Genomic DNA, 26,004 nt, shown 5'->3' on the forward strand with positions numbered 1-26,004 from the left:
GTGGGCGTGGTGGCGGGCACATGTAATCCCAGCTACTCAGGAGGCTGAGGCAGGAGAATCGCTTGAACCCAGGAGGCGGAAGGTGAGGTGGCAGTGAGCCGAGATTGTGCCATTGCACTCCAGCCTGGGCAACAAGAGCGAAACCCCATCTTAAAAAAAAAAAAAAAAAAAATCTGCCTGCATTTTGATTGGAATTGATCCTGTAGATCAATCTGGGGAGAATGGACATCCTAACAATATTGGATTTTCCAAATCATAAACATAGTTCATCTGTCCATTTATTTAGGTCTTCTTTGGTATCTTTCATGGGTGGTCGGCAGTTTTCATCACACAGGCCCTGTGTATATTCTACTAGATTTATAGTTAAATATTTTATGTATGGCACTGTGATGAATAGTACCTTAGTTCCAATTGATTGTTTATTGCTAGCTTACAGAGCTAGAATTTGTTTTATTTGCACTGATTTATTCTAGTAGTTTTTCTGTAGATTCCTTATCCAGTTTTCTTCTCTAATTTGTTAATATAGTTAATTACGTTGTTTTTTTAAAAATGTGTTCCTGGGATAAGTCCTACTTGGGCATGGTATATGTTCCTTTTCATGTGTTAATGGCTTTATTTGCTAGTTCCCTGCTGCATCTGTGTTCTTGGTGTTTAGGTCATGGTACAGGTAGTGTCATCAAGCGAAGTGGGAAGTAGCCCTCCTCCTGAGTTTTTCAGAAGGGCAAGACAGATATAGGATTGGTATCATTTCTTCCTTAAAATTTGGGCCTGGAGTTTTCCTAATGGGAAAGTTTTAAACTACTACTGTATGAACTACTAACTATAACTATGACTACTCTGAACTACTGTTGAGTTTCTTGAACAGGTGTAGGGCTGTTGAGGCTACTGAGATAGTTTGTGTCTTGCCAGGCATTGGTCCATCTCATATAGATAGTGGAATGTAGAGGTGTCGGGCGTCTGTGGTGCTCCCACACGGTCCTTTGGCATCTGCCAGGCACTGATTGCTTAGGTTTCTCCTGTGCTGTTTGTCAGAAGCAACAGGGATTTGTCTGCAGGTCACTTCTGCCATCTGTCTGCTCTCACGAGCTGGAGCCTCCACCTGTCCCTGGTGGGTTAACCCTCAGTAGCACATGTGGCCTCAGGCAGCTTGGTGCAGGGCATCCTGGCGTCGGTCTTCTGCCAGAAACTTCTGAGCGTGCTCTCTAGCTGTGTGTGTGTCAGCCACTGCCTCAGCTTCTCCAGGGCCAGTCCCGAAACCGTGGGGTATGTGGGTTCTTGTGGGCCGACAGCACTGGACGTTGCTAATTGGTTGGCTGGTTGACAAACCCTTGAGGTTCCAGGGCCTGATGTCTTGGTGAGTGACCTTCCCTGGAAAAAGACCCATGTTGATTTGTGCACTTGAGAGGAGCAGTGTCTTCTGGGGACCTATTTGAAGACAGTAGCCAAGCCATACCTCGAGGATTTTTCACTTGCCAACCTCAGGGCTAGTGCCTTCCTCTTCTATGCAGTTGCAGCGAGTTGGCCTTGCTGCTTGCTGGAGCGGCGAGGGCAGAGGAGCTGTCCACTGCCCTGTCTGTAGGGCCAGTATCCCTGTGGAGCGGGCTTGGCACACCGTGGAGCCTGCACAGCGAGGCGTGTGAATCATTTGATTCTAGGTTTCCTCGCTGCCCATGGGCCAGGCAGGCTCCAGGTCCCTGCAGACCCCTCCAGAACAGGGCCGGTGGGGGAAGCACTGTGAGGATGTGGCTGATGGGTAATCTCCAGTACTTCAAAGTGTGGTCTTTTTTGGAAAGAGGATGATTGCAGATACAATTAGGTTAACGTGAGATCACACTGAAGCAGAGCAGTGGTGTGATCCAGTGTGTCTGGTGTTTCTCTAAGAAGAGGGAGGAGGGGCAGGGCTAGTAGTCCATATGAAAATCGGAGCAATGCTGCCATAGCCAAGGGATGCCGGGGCCACCAGGAGCTGGCAGAGGCTCCCTAGAGGCTTCTGAAAGAGGATGGCCCTGCTGAGGCCTTGATTTCAGACTTCAGAATGGTGAGAGAATAAACCTCTTGTTCTAAGCCACTGACTTTGTGGTATGTTGTCACAGGAGCTCCACCAGGGAGGTTGTCCATGCTCCAGAGTGGGCTGGATGGCATCTTCCTTTCACCCAGGAGGCACTCTCAGCTTCAGCCAGAGTCCTAGTCTGGGAAGGCACAGTGGGCACTGTCTCTGCACCTCAGCCTGCTGCAGCTTCCCTACGCCTCACTGTGTGGAATCTCCCCATCACCTCTTGTTTCCCTGTCTGCCTCTCTTGCCCTTCCTGTGTGTTCTTGGGTTGGCTGCAGAGCCAGGGTGATGACACTGTTGGAAGCCTTGCTGGGCTGGGCCTCTGCTGGCCACCTGGGGCTGGGCTCTATGTAGCTGTGTGGGGCTTTGGCCTTTGGGGAGCTGGGCCTTTTAAGGCCAGCTTTTGGGTCTGGCTGACTTTCCCTCTCCTGTAGTCTCAGTTGTGGCAATAGTAAAGCCTCTCTGCAAAGGTGCTTTATCTTTATAGAGTTCTGAGAAGGGTGCCTTATGGATCAGAATCAGATCCAAATAAGGTGGGCCTGGCCAGCCAGCCATGTACCTGGGGCCCTCTTAGGATGCCAGACTCCATCCCACAGTGCTCAGGGTGGAAGGGTGCTGTGGGCTCTGGAGATGGGCAACTGGACGGTGAGGTACGGAGCATGTCTCGTACCCGGTGGGTTCCTTGCAGAGTTGAGGTATGATGTGCTAGGCGAGCTCACAAGAACAGACATTAAGCATCTGGGGAAAGCCAACCGCAGGCCCAGCCATGAAGAGGCCGGTGGGCCTGGTGGGGACTCACAAGCCTCTGCTTTGTGTTGTAGTATTTTAACCACATCAGCATCGAGGACTCGCGGGTCTACGAGCTGACCAGCAAGGCTGGGCTGTTGTCTCCATATCAGATCCTCCACGAGTGCCTTAAAAGGTAGGGTAGGGGGGTGCCTCCCCCCATGAGTCAGGTCGGGGGAGCTCCTCTCTGGCGTCTCATATTCTTGTGGCTGTTTGTCCCAAGGCAGAGGCATGGCCAGGTTTCCCTGGGTACACAGCAGCCCCTTGGCCCTGGCCACCAGTCAGTCCCACAGGCCTGAATCGGGCGTGTGGAGAATTCCCTCCTCTGGCTGAGATGCAGTCTGGGGAGAGGCTTGGTCATTTCCTAAGGGCTTCCCAGAGCAGGCCTCCTCAGAGGCAGCTGGCTGCTCTGCTCAGGGGACGCCATCTGTTGTCTGTTTTCTCTTAAAGAAACCATGGGATGGGTGACACGTCTATCAAGTTTGAAGTGGTTCCTGGGAAAAACCAGAAGAGTGAATACGTCATGGCGTGTGGCAAGCACACAGTGCGCGGGTGGTGTAAGGACTCCTTCTCTGCTGCCCAGTGGCCGCTGGGCGGGCGGCCCCTGGTGTGGCCCTGCGCCTCTGTGGCTTGGTCTCAGCTGTTGCCCTGGCATTGTCCCTGAGCCCAGCTGTGTGTGCTGGCCACCACACATTCAGCCTAAGGCGGACTGGCGGCCGTCCTGCCTGCACTTTCCCTGTCTTTTCCCTTTCCCCCGCTGTCACCCCTGTCTCCGTCCAGCCCTTGTCCCTGTGGCAGGAGGAAAGGCCCTCCTCCTCGAACAGCCAGCAGAATCCTGCTGCTCCCTGTTTCTGGAGGTGTGCGTCTTGGCGGGAGGGAGGCTCTCGGCTGCGTGGCTTTGAGTGGTAGTGTCCTCAGCTCCTAGACTCTGAGGGCCACTCTCAAGGTGGCAGCTGGGTACTGTGAGACTCAGGTGCCCAGAGCAGTGGCAGAGTGCTGCCTGTTCCTGTAGAATGTGCCCTGGCTGGCCCTCAGGGTGTGGGTCAGGAGGGCTGGGAGCGGCAGGGGGCCCCATGAGCACTGGGTGTTTGTGACCCCCTCTCCATGCTTGCTCTTTCTCTGTGTAGGTAAGAACAAGAGAGTTGGAAAGCAGTTAGCCTCACAGAAGATCCTTCAGCTGCTGCACCCACATGTCAAGAACTGGGGGTCTTTACTGCGCATGTATGGCCGTGAGAGCAGCAAGATGGTCAAGCAGGTAACTGGCCATCAGCAGGTCCCAGGGCAGCCTGTGCTGCCACCCTGGAGCGTATTCCTGAGGCTCTGTGCTCAGAGGGGGCAGAGCTGGGCAGCTCTGCTCTTGCTCACAGCTGCCTCTCTCCTGGGCCACTTGTGTGGCTTTGTGGGCAGGGGTGTGGTCGTCCCAGCCACATCTCCTATCCCAGCCTGCTGGGCATGGTCAGTGAAGTGTGGGTGATTGGGAACGCAGGCTGGGCCCAGCTATGTGGCTTATAGGGAGATGGCCAAAGTGCAAGGCAGGGCCGGGCAGGAGATGCTGAAGGTGCGCCCGGCTCAGAGGTGTGCAAAGGCTCAGGAGCCAGGGCCAGCTCTCCCTGCTTGAAGGAGAGCGAGTGTGTCAGGGTAGCTCTCCCTGGTACCAGTGCCAGTCCATCTCTAACAGAAGAGCATATGTGTACCATCTGTCTTGTTTCTGCTGTTGTGGCCAACATCTTGCAGTGTAAGCCAGTGCCCACTCCTGAGGGGTGGGGGGTAACATGGGGAGGTGAGTGTAATCATTTTCCCCAAATGATTACAGAAACTCTCTGGGTTCTTGCCCTCCTGGTCATTGGAAGGGGAAGTAGTTGTGGAGGGGTTAGGCCTGCAGGTGGGGCAGCCCTAGGACTGTGTGGTGGGTGGGCCCTCTGCCCGAGCCAGCTGCCAAGAGCAGGGCCTGCCTTTAGGTCCCTGAGACCGAGGCCTCGGCACTGTCCCCGAAGAGGCCTTTACTCTGGACATGATAAGGGAGGGTGAGGGGGCCCACACGGGCCACCAGGGCATGTTAAGGAACTTGAGAGAGATTTTTGGGAAGCAAGTTGAAATGTAGGTAGCACTTGCTTCTGCCTTTGCTGTGCATGGTCTTTGGCTGTGACGGAGGGGAGAGAAGGCAAGCCCCACTCTGGCCCCGGGGTGGGAAACTTCCCTGAGCAGGAGGGGGAAAGGTCCCAGCCAGGCACAGCCACAGCTTGGGGGAGCTCTGGCATCCCGAGGAACCACAGCACCCTTGGGGCTGGCCTAAGACGGGAAGGGGCTGAGGCCAGCCTGATGCTGCTCTGCATTCATGGAGTGTGCAGAGAGCTCAGTGCCTGAGGCTGATGGGCTGGGCTGCAGCGTGCTGTTCTTACTGGCTATGGCCACACTCTGGTTTCACTCCTTGATGAGGACTCTGGGCACCACGAGCACCTCACCTCCCTACTCTGCCCATGGCAGGAGGCCATATAAGTGGCGTGGTGTGGGCAGAAAGGCCTGGCAGCTATGGACTGCCCCTCGCTCTCTGCTGCTGTCAGTGGGCCTGGCATCACTGAGGCGGGCCAGTCAGCATGCAGTTATGTTGCCACAGCTCCTGGCTGTTTCGTGTCTGCCAGACCCTGGGCGCGCCTACCTTGCCAGACCCTGGGCGCGCCTGCCTTCAGGGTCCCAGGCACACAGCTGCTGGGCAGCGGGCAGGCCGTAGAGCTACAGCCTGCAGTCCTGAGCGTGAGGTGCTATACTTCCCAGGAGACGTCGGACAAGAGTGTGATTGAGCTGCAGCAGTATGCCAAGAAGAACAAGCCCAACCTGCACATCCTCAGCAAGCTCCAAGAGGAGATGAAGAGGCTGGCTGAGGAAAGGGTGAGTGCCACCCTAGCGGGAGGGCTGCCGGGCCACGGCCATTCCTGTGGCACCTGTGGAGGGACAGCAGACCCCAGGACCCGTGCCTGAGTTGACACCTTGGAAATGCTTGGATCCTCCTTCCAAAATCAGATACAGGCTTTTCTTTGAGCTTCAACATGTGTGATACTTTTATAAATCACTTCAGTTTTGGTTCCGTTGTTAGAGAGCTGGCAGGCCAGCCTGTTGGTGGACCATGAAGGTCACAGTCTTGGTGGGCCACCTGAGTCCCATGTCCTCCCTGGGTGTTTGGAGGTAGGTCAGTGCACCTGCCAGGGTTGAATCTGTAGGGCTTGGTCCTGATGAAGCCTCCTAAAGCCACCTTGGGAACCCCACTCAAAGAGGGGCCTGTCAGGCTGGCAGCGGTGTCTTCTGTCTTCAGGCATCGTCTGCCTGGCCACGGCGTGACCTGCCCACCTGGGCCTTCTGGGTGGGAGCTTTCTTAAGTGTGGCAGTCCCCTGGCCTGGGTGAGAGCCCCAGGAGGTATCTGCTGCCGCCCAGGCCAGCAGGTCCCTTGCTGCTCCCTGGGGTGGGGCTTGGCCTCCTGGAGCCAGTGGGACTGCCTGGTTTGCCCCTGGTCGGAAGAGGGGCTGTGGGGCTCAAGGGCAGCAGGTGCAGGACACAGTGCTCCTGGCTGGGCCTGAGGCAAGCAAAAGCTGGGCAAGGGAGGAACACCCAGTGGGGAGGCCTGGCCTGTCCCTGTAACTGCACCCAAAATTCTTCACTTCTTGGTACATGTCCTGATTGCCAGGGAGGCTGCACATGTTGTGCTCTGATGGCAATCCAGGGGGCCTCTGCAATCTCAGGCTGGCCTGCCCCAGGCCTTCCCTGCTCCTCCTAGCCTGGCATCACAAGCACTGGTGCCCTTGGGGCTCCAGGGCCTCCTGGCATGATCTGCTGGGCTCTCCCTCCACCTTGTGTCTTCCCGAGCCTCTGCCAAGCCCACCTCACTGGTACCCCTGACCTTTGTTCTTTCAGGAGGAGACTCGAAAGAAGCCCAAGATGTCCATTGTGGCGTCCGCCCAGCCTGGCGGTGAGCCCCTGTGCACCGTGGACGTGTGAGGGAGGTGGCACGGGCCAGGGCGCGGGGGCCGCCAGCCGCACTTCTGAGGAGACCAGCAGTCATGCATCGTGCACCAGTGTCAGGCCTCCAACCCACGCTCCTTCCCTGTGGCCAACTTGTGGGCCCGGCCTTAGGGTGGAGGCTTTGGTGTACAGGGACAGCCATGGCCACACAGCACACATGTGGAGCAGCGGCTCTCCCTGGAAAGCTCCAGGCCTGAATGGATGGACTCAGCGACTGCACCAGTGGCAGCTGGTGACTGTGGACAGTGGTGGACCCTGCTTCTGTGCACCTGCTGCAGGCTCTTTTTATGAAGGCTTTCATGAATTTTAGTATGTAATACGCACTGACGACACATGATGCTTGGATGACAGATGAGAGGGGATGGCTGAGTCCTGTGGCTGGCCCGTGATGCCAGGTGGCCCATGTGCCCAGGGCGCCTGCAGGGCTGCTACAGGGACCTGGTCAGGAGGTGCACATGGTGCCCTGCCCTCACCCACCCTCTGTGTTTCCCCTTCTTTGAAAAGGTAGAACAGAAAGGAATATTTTAAACCTTTTTGGCTTAAACAGAATTTTAGCATCAGAACTAGCTTTCTGGAATTGGAGGCAAACCATCAAGGTGGTCCCTCTCCAGTCTGGACACGATGCCAGCAAGGATGACATCCTGCCACCTCCTGGAGTTACCCTGGCCTCCTAGGGCCCCTTTTTCTGATGAAGTCTTAATGCCCTAAAAGCGCCTCTCTGGACACTGAGGCCCTCTCTGCCTTTCCTGGCCTCCGGCAACAGTTTTTTACAAAGATTTTTTGCAGTCGAGTCCATATGTCCACCCATTGATTTTTAAAGCTTTTGTGATATTTTAGCATTTTGAAAGACTTTTACAGTGAGAGTAGAAGGTAGATTTGGAATCATGCATTTTAGCAAGTGGACTTGTTTAAACAGGAAGCAAGGGCCTTCAGTGTAGCCCATTCTTGATCCAGAGCTGTTGCCTGTGACAGCGGTTTCTCTGGATGTCAAAGGCAGCTGCCTGGTGCCCAGCTTGCTTCTCGACTGGTGGCCCCTATGGGTGGGTGTGCGATGGAAATGTGTTCCTGCCTGAGTCTGAGGCACCAGGGTGTGCTCAAAGGCTGGCCCTGGTGGTGGATTGGCACCTGTGCAGAGTGCCGTGTGCTTGTGGTGCGCCATCTGAAGCAAGAGTCCAGCGTTCTGCCGTGTCTGTCCCCCACCATGCACCCTACAGGCGGTACAGATGGCGCTTTTTTTTTTTTCTGTCAGGAAAACAATGTTGGCCTGTGGGCCGCCCACAACATATCCTTCCCTCACTACCTGTGTGACCAAGGTTGGCTTCTGTTGACCTTTAAAAAAGAAACCCTCAACTCAAATTGCTATAATTAGACACTTGCTTCTGTCTTGCCTCCTGTCTGCAGCTGTGAATAGTCATTTGAATGTGACTGTTGCCCTTAGCCAGCCAGATGCGCCTGTGAACCAAAGCTTCGTGCACATGTGTTCCCCTAAAGGTTGGGGAGCCTCGCTGTGTCTTGCTGTTCCCAGGCACCACCACAGCAGGTGCTGCCATACTCCTGTGGTCTCTGTGCGCCGCCGCCGCCGCCCCCCCCCCCCCCCCCCGTCTGCCAAGCATGGGTATGAATCATGTGCACACAGCCATGCTTCAAGGCCGGGGCAGGGGAGCCTGTGCTGATGCCATCCAGGGCACTGGGCTGCGCCTGGAAGGCGAGCCTTGATTGTCTGAACACATAAAGCAAACTGTCCAGAAGGGAATGGCTGATGTCTTTATTCTGAGGGTGAGAGGCTGGCACCCTGTGGACCCTTGACTGGCCAGATCCCCTCCTGGAGCCTCCCTGCAGGCTGGACCCTGCCTTTGTAACAGCTGAGCAGCACCCCAGCATGGCCCCTTCTTTGGTTGATGCCCTCTCTGCTGGGCTGAGGGCCAGGCTGGCCACAGAGGGGCCAACTCTGCCCAGTGTTCTCCACCCCATGCCCCCAGCTGGTGCAGTTCCCAGACCTCTCTCTGCCTTTCCTCAAGTTTAAGTATCAAATCAAACATTCTTTTTTAAAGTAAGCTCTGCCCTGACTCCCCCAGCCATGCAGAGAGGCTTGCAGAGCTGCCTAGGCCTAGTCTGGCCCTTTCCCTGGCACCCAGGCCCTGTGTTCAGACCCCTGGCTCTCATCACAGAAACACCCTTTGTTGAGCAGTTGTTTATTCTGGCCCTCACAGCCTTGGCTAGTCCACAAAGGCCCTGGGGATGGGGAACAGGCTGCAGGAGCCCACCTGTCTTCCTGGTCAGGGCCCCTGGCCCCTAGCAGCAGGCCAATCCTGGTGGGGCACAGGGTTCTGTGCCCTTTGGCTGCCTACCTCTGAATATCCTGGCCAGCAAGCCATGCCTTCCCCGCCCCTGGGGCCCTGGGAGCCCTTCAGCTCCTGTCCCCATAATGGGTCCTGGGCCTAGGATGAGGGGAAGGTCCCAGTTTCTTGTAGGGTGTCATCTGGGGGTCCTGGTGTGGGTTGAGCTGGAGGGCTGTGGGGCCCCAAGACCCCTGTGCCATTGGGGTGCTCCACCCTCTCAAACAGGATGAGCATCTCACAGTGCGGGGTCTGCGGGAACAGGTCCACTGCCACAGCCTTGACCGGCCGGAAGGGAATGCCCTTCACCCGGTTAGATGGGGCTCTGCAGAGGCTGTGGGGGGAAAAGGGGGGCGCTAAGGTCAGCCGATAGGCTAATCAGGGGCTCCTGTGGGAGCTGGGGGCTTGGTACCAGGCCTAGCCCCCACCCAGGCCCCTGCAGACACTCACTCCACAAAGTTGCCCATGGCTGCCCGGGGGTTGCATGAGACGTACAGCAGCCGCCTGAGGTTCTTAGCTCTCCGGATGGCCAGGATCACCTTGGAATCTGAGGAGGCAAACACCAGCTGGGTCCCCACAGCCAGAGAGTGCATAACATGGTGAGCCACCCCATGTGTCCTCGTTCCCGTGCCACCTCCTTAAGCAAAAGCCACTCACGCAAGCCAGCACGGGGTGGGTCCAGGATGGCCACGAGGTGCTGGGAGGCCAGTCTGCTCACCAGGGTGGGCACCAGGTCCTCGGCCCTCCCGCAGTGGAACTCCACATTACTCAACTCTGAAGAGATGGCACCATGGCCTGTCAGAGGGCCACATGCCCTCCCAGCAGGGCCAGCCCTGGGGAACCCCTAGCCAAAGAGCTTGCTCACTTGCTCTACCTGTCGGGCAGCCCCCAAGCCCTGGCTGTGGCTGAGGCTTGCAGCAGGGGTGGCGGCTGCCCCCATCCCCACCCCCACCCACGGCCTTGCCACTCACCATTGTCCTGGGCGTTCACCCGGGCGTCCTCCACAGCCTCTGGGCATAGCTCGACCCCAATGACCCTCTTTACCTTCTGAAACAGGAAAGCGTGGTGTCGCCCCACCCAGGGAGGGGAGTACATGGGGCCCTGTGGGCAGCAAAGAGGAGCTGGGCCTGGGGCATGATGGAGTCAGCTGTGGTGCCTTTGAGCTGGGGTCAATGGGGGTCTTGGGGTGGGGAGAGGGTGCCCTCAGCAGGGCAGGAGGGCTCACCCGGGCCAGGGCCAGGCCAATGGTGCCGGTGCCACAGCACACGTCCAGCACCGTGCTCCCCGCATCCAGTTGGGCCCAGTCCTGGATGACTGTGTAGAGCACCTCGGCTGCGGGTGTGTTCACCTGGGGGCAGGCGGTGCCCAGGATGTCAGTGGCTCCTCTCCTGTGGTGCCACTGGTGCCCCCTGACGCCCACATTCCTGGTCCCTCCATCCTGCCGGGACCTCCGGCGCCCACTCCCCACCTTGGTGCCCAACGTCTTCCCTGACCCCACCTTGGACCAGCCTTGCTGATGCCCTCATCCAGCCCCTGGCTTTAAAAGCCAAGCCCGTGCTAAGCACAGCCTCCTCCTTGCCCCACTTGGTTGAGAGCTCATGAGGCCCCGCAGGCCAATAGGCTGCACCTTCCCTGCCCCAGCAAGGGGGCTTTGCCTCCCACAGCTCACACCGGGGCACCTGGAATCACCCAACTGCAGCTCCCACCCCCACACCTGGCCCTCCAGGAGGTCCTGCCAGGCCTGTCTCCAAAAACAGGGCCGCTCCAGGTCCCCACAGCCTTCCTGCAGCAGTGAGCAAACAGTGAAACAGTATTTCCCAGCCCAGAGGCCACCATGGCCTCCCTCCTGCCGAGCCCAGAGCAGTGCCCTGTGGTAATGCACTGAGGGCCACTCCTCATCCTCCCTGTGACAAGGGCCACTGCCGTGTGTACCTCTAGGTTGTCCCGAGTCAAATCAGTGATGACCAACCTCTTTCCTACTTCACCCTCCCCTGTGGCTCACCTGCCTGGATACTCCCCCAAATCTCACCTGAGCCCACTGTTCCCATCATGTCCTGATGGTGCGTCAGGCCTCCCCCAACATGTCCCCATGCCCACCAGGGACTCAGGGCTACCTGGAAGAAGGCGTGTGGAGAGATCCGGAAGGTCAGCCCTAGCAGGTCCTCGTGGATGCACCGGTCCCCAGCCACATGTTCCAGGGGCAGGCCCTCCTGGCTAGGAGTCTTTCTGTGGGTGAAGGTGCAGGTCCTTCAGTGTCACAGTCCCTGCAGGGACCTGCCCCGCCCCACTCGGGCTCCTTACCGCTGTCCCTCCTCCACGAAGTAGAGGCAGGTCACTCCACTGGCCCTGCCTGGCCCTGCTGTGAAGTGCTGTGCTAGGGAGGTCTTCAGCTCTTCCAGCTCCTCAGGGCTCAGCTTCTGGAGTAAGTGGTGAAAAGTTCCCATCAGGCTGTGCTGAGGCCCACCTAGGCTAGGCACCCTCCCCCAGCAGGGCCCCCGTGGAGACCTGGGGGTGGAAGTAGGCAATGGCCATGGCCTGGCGGCGGCGGCTAGTGCGCACAGTCAGCTGCTTCCAGTGGCCTGTGTACGTCTCTGGGTCGTATGCCGAGTATGGAGTGGACCTGTGGGAATCACGAGCTGGCCCAAGTGCCCACAACTGGGCAAGCAGTCCCCCTGCTCTCTCCTCTGGCCACACCTTCCTTCATCTGGCTGAAATGGCAGGCACTCCAGAATTCCCGGGGCAGGATCACCACCCTCTGCTCCCACACCGCATAGGACTTCCCGGGAGCCCCATCACAGGTCCTCACCGGATGAACTCCTGGAAGGCCTTCACCACCTGCTTGGTGGCTTCGGGGATGTGCACGGTGTCAAACGGGGCTGCCACAGCACACGTCCCGCCCTTGTACTTGCCGAGCCGACAGCCCACGGTGTTATCCTCCCCATCCACCCCGACGCCAACCAGAAACTCACACTTATTACGATACTCAGTCTGCAGGGAGAGAGAGCTGCACCTTACCCTGGCTGCCCAGCGCTTGGGCCTGGAAACCCTGATTTCCCCACAGGGGCTGGCAGTCAAACAAGAGGAACAGCTGACAACTATGTGATGTTACCAGAAGAAAACACAAAGCAGGGAGATCAACAGGAAGGGTGAGCAAAAGCAAAGTTTTTCAAAACCCAGGATAGGGGTTTGTGGCCACCGAAGTCTAGCCTGACCTGCTGGGGTGATGGCCTGACCCCCTCCAGCGGGCAGCAGGCCTTGTTGTGCTTGTGCCTCTGCTCGAGCAGCCAGGGCAGCAAGGCACGGTTGGTGCTCCCGATTTCCCTGTAAGAGGAGCAGATCGGTGGTTGGACTCCACCTACTGCCCCCCACCCATGCCAGGCCACTCCCCAAATGTCCAGGCTCCTGACCCCTCCTTTGGGATGTCATTGTGCCCACTGTGACGTGGGTGTCTTGCTGGCTAGCTCCCAAAGGGGCCGCCAGATCCTGTGCTGGGCCTCCCAACTGGTGCATGGACAGGCTGAGGAAGCACAGGGCCGGGCAGAGCCCTGGCCAAGAGGGGTGTCTTGTGCCCACACTCACTTGGCAAGTTTCTGCAGCACCTGCTCGCACTCCAGCTGCTTCCGCTCAAGCTGCTCAGCATAGGGCACTGTCCATAGAGGGGTCACCACGTCGGCCACTCGTGTTACTGGTGGCTCACTTTCACCCTCCTGTCGCCTCCTCCTGGCCATGGGGTCGGCCTTGGGCCGGGCCAGGCGCACACTGAGTGGGCGGCCTTTCCAGAGGGCACCGTGCAAAACGCGCAGGGCCTTGTCCCTCTCTGCAGCGCTGCGGAATGTCACAAAGGCGCAGGGTGGTTGCCCAAAGAGTTTGGTTTTGTGGGGCTGCAGACCAAAGCGGCCCAGGAAGCGCCGGACGTCGCTGAAGCTGGCGTGGCGAGGCACGTTCTGCAGCTCCAGTTTAAAGATCTCAGAGGTAAACAAGTCATCCCTGATGTAGCTGTAGAGCCCGGGCTGAGGCCCCGGCCCTGTAGCCGCCCCAGCGCCCTCTTTCTCCACCTCCTCCAGGGCTGCCGGGGCTGCAGGGGGCACCGAGACTGTAGGGCAGCTCAGGGCACTGTTGCTCTCCTGGCCACAGCTCTCCATGGGCTTCGGGCCCTGTGTGGGGACAGATGGGGTGCTAGGGTGAGGACTAGGCCCTGGGGGCCTGGCCCCCCAAGCTTCCTTATGGCACACCCAGACCTCCGTCGGTGCACTCTGCACTCAGCCCTGCCTCTCCCCTCCCCTCCCCCATTCTACCCTCCCGACCCCATTCCCGTCTCCTTTCCTCCCCCATCGCACCTGCCTCGTCCCCACCTATTCTCTGGCAGGTTTCCTGACCCACCCCGCCTCCTCCCACCCCATCCCCGTCTCTACCCAGCGTCTCCCCGCACTCTACCTCGTTGTCGAGGTTCTCACTCATCGCCCAGGCGGTTCTCCGCCTAGACCAGGGGCGCCATGGGGGCCGCCTGGCCACCTCGTCCTGGGCCTGTCACAAGGGAAGTGGCCTGTCACAAGGGAAGTGCTCAGAGGGGAGGTGCTCAGAGAGCCGGTGCAACGCCGCGAGGTCGCCGCCACCCTCGGCTTCGCCCCAGGCGGGGCGGGACTCGAACCTGCGATGCTCAGGTCCGGGTCTCAGGCTTGGGGCTGTACCGCCCGCCCGCCAGGGGCCCGCGCCGGCCGCTCGCTTCGCTAGCCACTCTTAGTCCGCCAGCGCGTGCGGCGGAGGCCGAGCGTCTCTATGATCCTGGCTTCTGGCAACGTCATCGTCACGCGCCGGATCCAACCCCCAACCACTTTAGCCAGCTCTAGCGGCGCGCGTGGCCGGGACGGAAGTGCGCGCGGGGGTCGCCGGGAGTGCGCGCTCCTCTGGCTGACGGGCGGGCCGGGCATGCGCCGCGGGCGTTTTGGCGGGAAGCGCGGGGCGGGCCGGACAATGAGAGTGTCCGCCTCCTGAGCCAATAAAGCTGTACTGGTTTTGAATCGCGGCGCGTTTCCCGCCGCTGGGGTCAGGGGTCGAGGTTCGGGTCGTGGGGCGGAGGGAAGAGCGGGCGGGCGGGAGGCGCCGGCGCCAGACGCGGAGGGAAGGAGCTACGAGTAGCCGCCGAGAGGCCGCGGAGCCAGCGACGACCGACCCAGCCGAGCCGCCGCCGCCGCCGCGCCCCCATGGCGGCCGCCAAGGTGCCGCCGGGCCCAAGCGGGGACAGGGTGGGCGGGCGGGGCGGGTGGGATCGGGGCCGTTATCAGCGGCCACGTGGGCGGCCCGCGCCGCCGCCACCAACCTCCGCCGGCCTGCAGGCTCGGCCGTCTGCTGGGCCTCGGTGGCGCGGAGTCGGGGCGCGTGGGGTTTGGGGGCTCGAGGCCTGCGGAGTTGGGGCGTTTGGGGGTGCAGGCTCTGCAGAGGCCTGGGGGCTGCAGGGCCCCCGCGTGACCTTGGGGTGGGTTGGGGAGCGGCCGTCGCCACGCGGGACGGCCCCAGCCTCCAGGAACTGGTGCGGGCGGCGGGTTTCCTCCGGCTCGGCCCACTTGGGGCTCCCCACTAGTACGGTGCATTTATTCTTTCCGTCGCCCACGCAGCACTTCATTCATTCGGTTCTTACGTCTGGAACCGCCACTGGCCTCTGTGGCAGAAGCTCGCGTTCCAGCGTGGGGCACAGGTCCTAGATGCGCCGACCCAGGCGGCGGCTTTGTTGGCTGCGGTGTCTGGTTGAGTGCGGGCCGCTGCAGAGCCGCAGTGCTGTGGGGAACAGTGAAGAGCAGCGAAAAGCTTATGTTTTCTTTTCCAGTTTGAGTCTAGTGGTGAAGTCTTGGGTCTCTTACGGACTTTTGGGTGACCAAGGCATGTGTTCTGGAAGACTCGAACCTAAAATATGATTATTGGTGCTCTCTTATCCTCTAAATTTGGCCAGGATTTCATGACTTTCACCGGTACAATTTATCTAGTTATTAACTTAGTTTTCTGAACTGTGAAAAAATTGCTGGCAGAGCTGTGAATCCAGTGTAAATACTAGCAGTCCTGTAGCGACTTTTTTCGTTTTACTAAGCAAGAGCACAACTATTTCCTAATTAGTAAAAACTGAAAGAGTTACATTTTGCTTTAAAGTAACATTTCAAAATCTATTTCGACCCATCATTGTGTCCTTTGATCTTCACACAGCAGGTATCATCTGCATTTTATGGATGAGGAAGAAACTGATGCTCAAAGAGATGAGGCAGTTTCTGCCAGGCCAGTCTCTGCAAGTGTTGGCGGCTTGTAGGGTCCCCCATCAGTCTGTGCACAGATCTGATTGATGTCTGTGAATCTGGGGGAGGGGCCCCAAGTTCTGGTGTCTCACTCTGTGCTCACGCACTGAGTGTATGGAGCTGGGCATAAACGCAGAGCTTTCCTAGTGTGGAAGAGTGGGCCTAATTTCTTGCTTTGGGGTGGGGCCCATCCTTGTATCTGAAGTCCCTTCATTGTCGGGGGGCTGACCACTGCAGGCACTGGTTGGGCTCTGGTTGTGAGCCAGATCCATAGGCCAGCAGTGTAACCTCTTTGTATCTCCACAGGACACTCATGAGGACCATGATACTTCCACTGAGAATACAGACGAGTCCAACCATGACCCTCAGTTTGAGCCAATAGTTTCTCTTCCTGAGCAAGAAATTAAAACACTGGAAGAAGATGAAGAGGAACTTTTTAAAATGTAAGTAGGCTGATGTCCCAGAAATAGGACTCTTTAAGGTTGAGGTTACAACTTTTATGGGTGTCCAGGTTTTGGCCTGACTTTTAATCAGACTGAGGCTGCTTAAAGAAAGGGCCTAAAGTTGGTGACTAATCCCACGTGGAAATTTAACCCGTTCCTTTCATGAATCTTCACCAGATGCCCTTGCTGCCCTGCAGCCAGTTGCATGAAGGGCATCCCATCATTGCTGCTCTGTCCACTGGCATGGCGGCCCCACTGCCCTTTTTTGCCACTGGCTTCTGAGCATCCAGGGGGTTTAAGTTGAGCAGGGGGTTTTAAGTTTTTGCAGCATAGACTTCTTTGGCATCGTGAAGCTTGTAAATCCCCCACCCGGTGTCTGTTGTTGTTTTGAGATGGAGTCTCGCTCTGTCGCCCAGGCTGGAGTGCAGTGGTGCGATCTTGGCTCATTGCAAGCTCCGCCTCCCAGGTTCACGCCATTCTCCTGCCTCAGCTGGAACTACAGGCACCTGCCACCACGCCCAGCTAATTTTTTGTATTTTTAGTAGAGACGGAGTTTCACCGTATTAGCCAGGATGGTCTCGATCTCCTGACCTCATGATCTGCCCACCCCAGCCTCCCAAAGTGCTGGGATTACAGGCGTCAGCTACCGCGCCCGGCCCACCCTTAACATACAACATAATGCTTGCGATAGCACATGAAAATAGGTGATGGTTTAGTTATTAAAACCACTTAAAAAAATTCTGTACATGTGCTTCTTGACGCTTTCAGTTAAGAGCTGGCTACAGTGGTGGGTACCAGCCTTGTGTCTTGTGACAGTGTCACAGCACCACAGAGACTGTGGCCCGTCGCCTACACTCAGGATTGCAACGAACATCATGTTTAGTTATACACCTCAGTGAAAATGAGGTTGTAGTTTTTCCCTGTTCAAGTTCATGGAATCCCCCCATCCTTGAAGTTGCTTTAAGAGTCCAAGTTAAGGTTTTGTTGCTCTGGGGTGGGAGAGGGAAGCAGAGAGAGTCATTCCTACTGTGAGTTTCCTATCCAAGGAAGGGGGCCAGGAGGGATACCTGGGAAAGGAGAGCTATGTGTCACCCTTTGGTCACAGAGGGTGATGGACATCTCCCTGAAACCACTGGGTGGCCATGGCTCCACTCTGCTGATGCATTGCCGTAGCCCCCGTTTGGGAGTAGCTCCTTGCTGTGGTGAAGTGCTTGCCTCTGTTCCCTCACTGCCCATGTCGGGTGGGAGGTGCTCCTGGTGGCCTGGGCCCAGGCCCTCCCTGAGGGAGGTGAGGCCAGCAGGGTGGGCCCGGGTCTTTGCAGTAAAGCTCCAGGGGCATCCTGTTGGGGAACCCTGTGAGACAGTCTCTTGCCAGAATCATGTTGGGGCAGAGAGCAGAGTCGTCTGAGAGAGGCAGGCAGAGCTGTGCACAGAGGGAGGGCGCCAGCCTGAGCCCTGAGTGCACTGCTGGATTCTGGGTGCCCTGGTCCCCAGCGGGAGGGGCTGCTCCTGGGCAGGAGGGCCAGGTGTTGGCCAGGGCCTGTTGCCTGATTAGAGGCCTGGGCCTCTTCTCTGGGTCATCTGACCTCAGATGACCCGCCCGCCTCAGCCTCCCAAAATGCTGGGATTACAGGTGTGAGCCACCGCGTCCGGTCATCTAATTCTCTTGGTTGTGGAAGTGGAATTCAAGATGACCTGGAGTTTTTTGGGCTGCTCTGCTTTCTGGTGGTGTCGTGACAGAGGTCCTTGGCCTGCACCTGATCCATGTTGTCCCTGCAGATCTCTGGGGCTGGGGTGCTCTTGCACAGTGACCATGGGACGGAGTCTTGCTCTGTTGCCCAGGCTGGAGTGCAGTGGCGCGATCTTGGCTCACTGCAACCTCTGCCTCCCAGGATCAAGCAATTTTCCTGCCTCAGCTTCTTGAATAGCTGGGGCTATAGGCGCATGCCTCCATGCCCGGCTGATTTTTTGTATTTTTAGTAGAGATGGGGTTTCACCGAGTTAGTCAGGATGGTCTGGATCTCCTGACCTCATGATCCACCTGCCTTGGCCTCCCAAAGTGCTGGAATTACAGGCGTGAGCCCCCGCGCCTGCTCTCTCTTTTTTTTTTGAGATGGAATTTCGCTCTTGCTGCCCAGGCTGGTGTGCAATGGTGCGATCTCAGCTCGCCGCAACCTCTGCCTCCCGGCTTCAAGGGATTCTCCTGCCTCAGCCTCCTGAGTAGCTGGGATTACAGGCATGTGCCACCACACCCGGCTAATTTTGTATTTTTAGTAGAGATGGGGTTTCTCCACGTTGGTCAGGCTGGTCTCGAACTCCCGACGTCAGGTGATCCACCCACCTCAGCCTCCCAAAGTGTGGGATTACAGGCGTGGGCCACTGTGCCCAGTTTTGTTTTGTTTTTTTTTAAAATAGGGTCTCACTCTCACCCAGGCTGGAGTGCAGCAGTGGTATCATGGCTCACTGCAGCCTTGAACTCCTGCGCTCAAGGGATCCTCCTCCCTCTGCCTCTTGAGTAGCTGAGACTACGGGTGTTAGCCATCATGTCCAGCTAATTTTTATCTTTTTGTAGAGATAGTGTCTTGCTATGTTGCCCAGGCTGATCCCCACTGAGGGAAATATTGTGACTGTAGGAGCAGTGGGGCGATCTCCACTCACTGTATCCTCTGCCTCCTGGGCTCAAGTGATTGTCGTGCCTCAGCCTCCTGAGTAGCTGGGATTACAGGCGTGCATCACCACACTCAGATGATTTTTGTATTTGTAGTAGAGATGGGGTTTCACCATGTTGGTCAGGCTGGTTTTGAACTCCTAACCTCAGATGACCTGCCCGCCTCGGCCTCCCCGAATGCTGGGATTACAAGTGAGCCACCGCGCCCGGTTGTCTAATTCTCTTGGTTGTGGAGCCGGAATTCAAGATGACCTGGAGTTTGTTGGGCTGCTGCGCTTTCTGGTGGTGTTGTGACGGGCAGTTCTTGGAGACTGAAGAAGGGCTGGGGCGTTCGTGGAGGCATGGGGTCCTGCAGTGCAGAGTTGTCCTGTGTCCTCCTGCGCAGGCCCTGCATGTGGGCTGCAGGTCTGCACTCTTAACCTCATGGCTTTTCTTGCAGGCGGGCAAAACTGTTCCGATTTGCCTCTGAGAACGATCTCCCAGAATGGAAGGAGCGAGGCACTGGTGACGTCAAGCTCCTGAAGCACAAGGAGAAAGGGGCCATCCGCCTCCTCATGCGGAGGGACAAGACCCTGAAGATCTGTGCCAACCACTACAGTAGGTGGCATGAACGACCACCTCAACAGTCCCCAGCAGCTTGGCCTGGGACCTTTGGGAAGATTCAGGGCTGATTGGGAACTGGGGAGCGTGTTATTTCATGGAGTGCAAGTTTGTGGTGTGTTTGTTGAATTTAAAACGAGAAATACGTTTTTCAGACGTGCCTCTGAACTCAGAGCAGGCCCGCAGCGAAGCTTAGAGCACACGGGGGTGTGGAGTCAGCCAGACGGGCCCTGATGGGAGGACGCAGCGCCCAGGCTGGGCTCGGGACGAGGAGTGAGTGCTGCAGGGCGAGGGGGTGCTCTGTGTGTGTGTGTGTGTGTGTGTGTGTGTGTGTGTGTGTGTGTGTGGTGTCTGGGGGGTGGGGGTTGGTGTCTGGGGGGGTTAATGGGTATGTGTGTAGTATCTAGGGGGCTGTGGTGTCTACTGGTGGTGGTGTATAGGGGTGTGTGGTTCAGTGTGTGTGGTGTCTGGGGCGGGGGGCTGTGTGGTGTCTGAAGGTGTGTTGGCGTGTGTGGTGTCTGAAGGTGTGTGGTGTCTGGGGCGGGGGGTGTGTGGTTGGGTGGTGTTTGGGGGTGTGTAGTTGGTCTGGTGTCTGGGGGGTGTGGTGGGGTATGTGGTTGGGTGTGGTGTCTGGCGGGGGTGGTTGGGGGTGTGTGGTTGGGGGTCTGGTGTCTGGGGTGTGTGGTTGGGTGTGGTGTCTGGGGGTGTGTGGTTGGGTGTGTGGTGTCTTGGGTGTGTGGTGTCTGGGTGTTTGGTGTTTGGGGTGTGTATGTGGTGTCTGGGGGTGTGTGTAGTGTCTGAAGGTGTGTGGTCTGGGGGGCTGTGTGGTGTCTGAAGGTGTGTCGGGGCATGTGTGGTGTCTGAAGGTGTGTGGTGTCTGGAGGGGTGTGTGTGTGTTATCCGGGAGTGTGTGTAGGGGGCGTCGGGGGGCGGTGTTTGGTGTCTGGGAGGGTTTGTGGTGTCTGGGGCGGGGGGTGTGTGGTGTCTGGAGGGGGGTGTGGTTGGGTGTGGTGTTTGGGGGTGTGTAGTTGGGGGTCTGGGGTGTGTGGTGGGTGTGTGGTTGGGTGTGGCATCTGGGGGTGTGTGGTGTCTTGGGTGTGTGGTTGGGTGTTTGGTGTTTGGGGGCATGTATGTGGTGTCTGGAGGTGTGTGTAGTGTCTGAAGATGTGTGGTCTGGCGGGGCTATGTGGTGTCTGAAGGTGTGTGGTATCTGGGGGTGTGTGTGGTGTCTGGGGGGGTTGTGGTGTCTTGGGGTGTGTGTGTGGTGTCTGGGGGGGTGTACAGTGTGTGGTGTCTGGGGGGCGGGTGTGGTATCCAGGGGTGTGTGTAGGGGTCATCTGGTGTTTGGTGTCTAGGGGGGGTTTGTGGTGTCTAGGGGGGTGTGGTTGGGTGTGCGTGGTGTCTGGGGGTGTTGGGGTGTGTGGTGTCTGGGGATGTTGGGGTGTGTGGTGTTGGGGGTGTGTGTGTGGTGTCTGGGGGGGTTTGGTGTCTGAGGGGGTGCGGTATCGCGGTGGGGGTGTGTGTGAGAGAGATTGGGGGTGTTCGGGCAGTGTAAGAGCAGATGTGTGAGGTGCCCAGGCACCAGCCTCCCCAGTTATGGTGTGTTCTACCCTCACCAGGATCTTCCTGGGGAGGAAATGGGAGGGGAACGGGGCTGAGAAGGTGGCCAGGTCCTGGGCGCCTCTGAAGCTACATAAGTAGAGGCCCTTGGGCAGGTTCAGCCAAGAGCTCCAGCCACCCTGTGAGGGGTCCAGCCTGGCCTGCAAAGAAGTGGCAGTAGGTTGTCCTGAGTATGGCTGGCTGCCAGCTGTCTTTAGATTGAACCTGTGCTGCCCGGCTTGTTGGCATGTTTGGAAGTACACTTGTCCTGGGGTGTCCCTTGGTAAGCTTCCTAGTGTCGTTTGCTGAGTGTCAGGCATGTCTGGCGGGGCAGGGTCCCTCATCCCAGGTGCAGGATGACTGCTGGCAGGAGCCTGGGTGGCTCAGCCCTTGAGGGCGATGCAGAGGGGTGGGTGGTGGTCTGCCTATGCCATGGGCACCTCACTGCACGGCCTGGCCTGCCAGACTTCCTTGGGAACTGGCTCCTGGGTTCCCCTCCCTCCCTGCCCAGCATGTCTAGTCCTGGGGAAGCTTGCACTCTGGCTGGTCCTCCTCCTCCTTGAGCTGTTTGAATCATTTCCTTGGGGGTCTTCCCTGATGCCCTGTGCTGCTCCCAGAGCCTGGATCAGGTTGTAGGTTGTTGTGTGTGCATCATAAGTTGGTCCTGGGCCCCTGGGCATCTGGGCAGAGCCATCTGTGTAGCCAGCAGTGTCTTGTGCCCATCATGGGCCCTTGGTAGACAGGGAAAGTGGCAGTGGGTAGAGGCTGGCTTCTGGGTAAGGTGTCAGAGAGGCTGTGGGCTGGGTCGGGGCGGGGTGTGAAGGGGGCATGCAGGGGGCCTGGCATCTGCTGTGGCGGGCTGCAGTAGACGAGACCCCCCCAGCTCCCAGTTCAGATAGTGACGTGTAGGGGTATCCTGGGGGTGCATGTGGCCTGGACTGGGCATGGGCACCTGGGATGGTCTGGGTTCTCAGGGAGCTGTTCTGAAGAGTGGTCACCTGCAGGGCCATCTCCCCTTGGGGCTGCCTGTGCCTGGGGAGTTGGGGTGGAGGCGTCCATTGCAGGCCGTGGCTCTGTCTCCTGTGCCCTCCAGGCTTCAGTCATAGGGATGCAGGTGGGCACTCCTGCATCAATCATGGGGATGCACGGCCGCGGCCCCCAGTGGGCTCCCTTCTGGCAACTGCCCCACTTTCTAGCCTTCTGCTGCCCCCTACTTTCAGATAGGCTGGCTCTATGTGTTGGGTTCCCTTAGGAAAGACTGGGCCCCCTGGGCCTTGTGCCCTGATATCTGACCCTGGGCTTCTGACTTCACGGCCAGGGTCAGAATCAAGGGGATCAGGGTTGGGCTTGAGTGCAGCCCTGGGATACAGCTGGGGCCTGCTTTGCCAGCTCTGCTTCTCTGCATTTCTGGAGGTGGGGGTCTGTGCGCCAAGTGGTCTTGAACACAGCTCAGGAGCTCCTCGTGGAGATGGCCTTACGGTCAGGGAACAGGTGCCCATTCCTATTTAGGATGGTCCTGGTTTTAAGTGAATATGGAGGATTTTCAAAGAGGTTTGAATAAAACTCAGGCGCCGTGGTACTTTGTCTAAGCCTGGTTCTCCAACCCCAGACTGTCCCCGTGTTGTCTGAAGCAGACCCCTCAGGTTGGTGAGCAGGGTGCTCTGTGGCCGAGGGCTGGGTGGGCTGGCCTTTGCAGTCATCTCACCATCTTCACGAGCTTCTCTCTCTTCAGTCACGCCGATGATGGAGCTGAAGCCCAACGCAGGTAGCGACCGTGCCTGGGTCTGGAACACCCACGCTGACTTCGCCGACGAGTGCCCCAAGCCAGAGCTGCTGGCCATCCGCTTCCTGAATGCTGAGAGTGAGCCAAGGGCCCTGGGGACCTGCCTGACTTGGGGCTCACCTGCGTGGCAGCGTGGCGGGTTATGTGCAACAAATGCTGTTGCCTTTTGGGGAGAGGGGGCAGTAACTGGGAAGTGTGTCGTGTGGGCTGCCCTGCCCTGCTGTTTGGGGGCCATGCCCAGACTGAAGCCATGAGCAGCGCCTTCCCCCTTAAACTCAAAGCTGTGCCAAGTAGCTGGTGAACAGCAGTGCCTGCTCAGCCGCCTTGTGGCTGGCACTTTGGTTTGCTCTCCAAGCTCCGGTTCCCATCAGGTGTTGCGGAGCCTGAGGCCCAAGCCAGGGCTTCCTCCCAGTGCTGATCCTCGTGCCAGGCTTCTGGTTCACTGGGGCCAGGGGCCCCTCATGGTTGCATGGGTGCCAGCAGGGGCTGGGCAGAGAGATCCACAGGCCCAGGCTGATCTCTTCCCTGCTCAGAGGTTTTTCCAGTCCAGATCGTCCAAGCTGCGTCCAGTGGCTCCTGGAGGAGTCAGTGGGTACTGTGGCCTGGCGCCTGGTAGCTGGCCGTTTGGTGCCAGGTGACCTTGTCCTTGCTGTGGGCGTGGCTGCCCCAGCAGCTTTTCCAACACGGTTGGGAGCCGAGCCTGTGGCAAAGAGGCCCATGCCCCTTGGTTGCCCGAGGGTCCGTGCTCTACTGCTCTGCCCAAATGGGTGCAGTCAGATGAAGGAGACAGAAGGCCAGGGCCGATGTCAGGTGGACCAGTCCTTTCTTAGGTCAGTAATTACCATGAAATGGGTCTTCTGTGAATCCTGACTCTTCAGACCCAGCAGGGCATGTCCCTTCCGCTGCTCACAGCTCTTAGGAAGTCTTCGCTCTCCCTTCCACAGATGCACAGAAATTCAAAACAAAGTTTGAAGAATGCAGGAAAGAGATCGAAGAGAGAGAAAAGAAAGGTGACGTGGTGCCATGGGTTGGGGGGCTTCTTTGCAGACTCACTCTGCATCTGACTATACTTCCAGGCGGGTGCTTTTTCTGTCTGCCAGATAAACATTCCAGGGTGCTGTGGCCGCCTCACGTATCCAGGGTGATGCAGCTCCCTGGGGACACAGGTGCTTCCTGGGGAGCCCTGAGCACTTGTCAGTGTTGCTGGCCTCAGTCCAATTGGGCAGGCATTGGAGTCCGGGCACTGCCTGGAGCTCACCAGAAGGTGCTTTATGATGGTCCTCGGTTTGTCTCTCAGAGGGCTTGGTCACCTCTGCCATGAGGCTGGACTGCAGCTGTGGTGGCAAGTGACCAGATGTCACTGAGCAGCCTGACCATGGTCTAGGCAGTGCTTGAATGCATCCACCTGGCTTCCTTTCGTCACTGAATTTCAAGAAGACAGACTCCAGGAGGCGGCTTGGCCAGGCAGGAGTCTGTCCTGAGGGCGGGCAAGCCGCTGTGGGTGGGTGACGGCACTTGGGACCAGCCTGGCGAGGGCCATGTGCTTGAATGCACCGTGCTTCTGTTTTCTCACTGTGCTGCTTGTGTTTTTAGCAGGATCAGGCAAAAATGATCATGCCGAAAAAGTGGCGGAAAAGCTAGAAGCTCTCTCGGTGAAGGAGGAGACCAAGGAGGATGCTGAGGAGAAGCAATAAATCGTCTTATTTTATTTTCTTTTCCTCTCTTTCCTTTCCTTTTTTTAAAAAAATTTTACCCTGCCCCTCTTTTTCGGTTTGTTTTTATTCTTTCATTTTTACAAGGGACGTTATATAAAGAACTGAACTCACCATTCAGGTTGTTTTTTTTTTTTTTGTTTCTAAGTTTTTGCCCTATTGAAGATGACTTCAGAAAATCCATTCCCCAGTCATGAAAATGTACTGTGCTAACTTTCTTTTCCATAGTGGAAACACTTATTTATAGTCATCAAAAATAGTGAATAAAAAACACATTTGGAACCTGGACCAGATGGCAGGACTGTGTGTGTACAGGCCCCTGCGCTGTGAGCGCCGCTCGCCTAAGCCTCCCGGGTGTATGTCCAGGCCTGTCCGCAGCCCAGGTGGGTGCTGCACCTCACGGTAGCCTGGGTTCCTGGGAGACTCGCCCTGGTGTCTGAGGTCGTGCATGTATCTTGCTGTGGGCCTTGAAGCTGAGGTGTCTGAGCTGGCGCTGGTGAGGGAGCCTGGCCAGGGGTGTCTGGTGCCGGGTGTGGTACTGATGCACGACTGTGGGCTGGGCAGCGTGGGCTCTGCCGAGGCAGGCTCCACTGTGCCTTATGGCCTGAACAGCTACTGCTTTTTTTCTATGGTGAGGAGGGGTGGGCTTTCTGTGTTTTGAGGAGAGAAAGGAAGACCACTGGAGTACCTTGGCTTTGGAGCAGGGAGGCAGTAGCCAACTGAGCAGGGTCTCTAGCATCGGCCAAGGCTGACTTTGGCCCCTGTGGCAGAGTGGCCCCTGTGGAGGGAAAGGCCAGTCCGGTGTGCTGGGGGTGGGGGCTCAGCCCTGTAGCTCTTCTGTTGGAAAGCCTATTGTACCCTGGCCTTGGAGAAAACTGGGGTCTTGGCCTCCTGGACTTGAAGTCCACACTTGGCAGTGTTGGAGTTATGGGCATCTGCAGTAACTTTAAATGAGATATTTTCCAGTATGCCATTGGGGGTTGTCATGTGTAATGGATTGTCTCTGCAAATACCATCTTAAGTGTGTGGACCCAACTGCCATAACGTGCCCTGTCACCGTTTGTCATGAACACCTACCAGACGTGCTTACTGTGAGGCTGGCTGCCTGCTGCCATCACTTGCTCTTTCGTGCCCTCCACCTGGGCCTGGGCCCTGTTCTCTCTGACCTCCGTGTGCTGTGTCCTGTCTGGTGACTGCCTGCTGGTTTAAACACCAGTCCTTTGTCTCTCTGGGGCAGGGGTCCCCAATCCCTGGCCTGCCGACCGGTACAAGTCTGGCCTGTTAAGAACTGGGCAACACAGCAGGAGGTGAGTGGTGGGCGAGCGAGCTTTACCACCTGAGCGCTTCCCCTCAGATAAGCAGGGCATTAGATTCCTATAGGAGTGCGAATGCTAACGTGAACTACGCATGTGAGGAATCCGGGTTGTGCACTCCTTATGAGAACCTAGTGCCTGATGATCTGAGGTGGACAGTTTCATCCTGAAACCACTCCCCCACCCCTGGTCCATGGAAAAATTGTTTTCCACCAAACTGATCCTTGGTGCCAAAAGGGTTGGGGACTGCTGCTCTGGGGGATGTACTTCCAAAGGCAACTACTCTCAGGTTTGTTTATTTTTACATAAATGGGAACCACTTTATGGTCTCTAGCATCAGCCAAGGCTGACTTTGGTGGGTCCCTGTGGCAGAGTGGCCCCTGCAGAGGGAAAGGCCAGCTCAGGAGAGAAGGCTGTGCCG

General features: G+C 57.6%; 3 protein-coding genes and 1 non-coding gene across 10 annotated transcripts in view; 3 read left to right on the forward strand and 1 right to left on the reverse strand.

Annotated features, from left to right (window-relative positions):
- Positions 1-8,599, forward strand: part of DGCR8 (DGCR8 microprocessor complex subunit) — a 31,554-nt gene extending 22,955 nt beyond the window's left edge. For both annotated transcript variants that reach the window (XM_054675682.2, XM_054675681.2), the window contains 5 exons: positions 2,875-2,975; positions 3,290-3,396; positions 3,967-4,094; positions 5,612-5,725; positions 6,744-8,599. In XM_054675682.2, coding sequence (XP_054531657.1) covers positions 2,875-2,975; positions 3,290-3,396; positions 3,967-4,094; positions 5,612-5,725; positions 6,744-6,827 — 534 coding nt within the window. In that variant the 3' untranslated portion in view covers positions 6,828-8,599. The remainder of the gene's footprint in view (positions 1-2,874; positions 2,976-3,289; positions 3,397-3,966; positions 4,095-5,611; positions 5,726-6,743) is intronic.
- Positions 8,600-8,601: 2 nt separating this feature from the next.
- Positions 8,602-14,083, reverse strand: TRMT2A (tRNA methyltransferase 2 homolog A). Of its 2 annotated transcripts, none has more exons than XM_001167055.6 (13): positions 13,836-14,083; positions 13,622-13,711; positions 12,767-13,341; positions 12,400-12,508; positions 11,994-12,175; positions 11,693-11,807; positions 11,489-11,604; positions 11,302-11,413; positions 10,413-10,535; positions 10,159-10,234; positions 9,845-9,961; positions 9,638-9,734; positions 8,602-9,521 (listed from the first exon to the last, which is right to left on the reverse strand). In XM_001167055.6, exons 2-13 carry the CDS (start codon positions 13,643-13,645, stop codon positions 9,290-9,292), a joined length of 1,878 nt encoding a protein of 625 aa, XP_001167055.1. In that variant the 5' UTR covers positions 13,646-13,711; positions 13,836-14,083; the 3' UTR covers positions 8,602-9,289. The 2 variants fall into 2 exon arrangements, with proteins under 2 accessions (XP_001167055.1, XP_063664341.1); XM_063808271.1 differs by having other exon boundaries at positions 13,622-13,730; positions 13,836-14,059.
- A 186-nt stretch (positions 14,084-14,269) lies between these two features.
- On the forward strand, positions 14,270-24,558 carry RANBP1 (RAN binding protein 1). Of its 5 annotated transcripts, none has more exons than XM_514990.8 (6): positions 14,270-14,403; positions 15,772-15,908; positions 19,016-19,173; positions 22,508-22,636; positions 23,503-23,568; positions 24,152-24,558. In XM_514990.8, exons 1-6 carry the CDS (start codon positions 14,389-14,391, stop codon positions 24,250-24,252), a joined length of 606 nt encoding a protein of 201 aa, XP_514990.3. In that variant the 5' UTR covers positions 14,270-14,388; the 3' UTR covers positions 24,253-24,558. The 5 variants fall into 5 exon arrangements, with proteins under 5 accessions (XP_514990.3, XP_009436088.1, XP_009436087.1 ...); XM_009437813.5 differs by having other exon boundaries at positions 24,155-24,558; XM_063808274.1 differs by lacking the exon at positions 14,270-14,403 and adding an exon at positions 15,385-15,448 and having other exon boundaries at positions 24,155-24,558.
- On the forward strand, positions 23,602-23,726 carry LOC112206817 (small nucleolar RNA SNORA77). The gene has a single exon (XR_002941287.1). It is a non-coding gene; the product is annotated as a small nucleolar RNA SNORA77 (small nucleolar RNA).
- Positions 24,559-26,004: the final 1,446 nt, after the last annotated feature.

Source organism: Pan troglodytes, chromosome 23 (assembly GCF_028858775.2).
Source record: "Pan troglodytes isolate AG18354 chromosome 23, NHGRI_mPanTro3-v2.0_pri, whole genome shotgun sequence".
In the NCBI taxonomy this organism is placed as follows: Eukaryota; Metazoa; Chordata; class Mammalia; order Primates; family Hominidae; genus Pan; species Pan troglodytes.

Excerpts from the sequence above, each read along its gene's own strand:
- TRMT2A (XM_001167055.6), bottom strand. The coding sequence starts at position 13,645 with ATGAGTGAGAACCTCGACAACGAG. Across the intron at positions 12,176-12,399 it reads TCAGGCCATCACCCCAGCAG|ACTGAGTATCGTAATAAGTG; the intron begins GTCAGGCTAGAC and ends CTCTCCCTGCAG. Across the intron at positions 11,414-11,488 it reads TTCGTGGAGGAGGGACAGCG|AAAGACTCCTAGCCAGGAGG; the intron begins GTAAGGAGCCCG and ends CTTCACCCACAG.
- RANBP1 (XM_009437812.4), top strand. Across the intron at positions 19,174-22,507 it reads GATCTGTGCCAACCACTACA|TCACGCCGATGATGGAGCTG; the intron begins GTAGGTGGCATG and ends CTCTCTCTTCAG. Across the intron at positions 22,637-23,502 it reads CCGCTTCCTGAATGCTGAGA|ATGCACAGAAATTCAAAACA; the intron begins GTGAGCCAAGGG and ends TCCCTTCCACAG.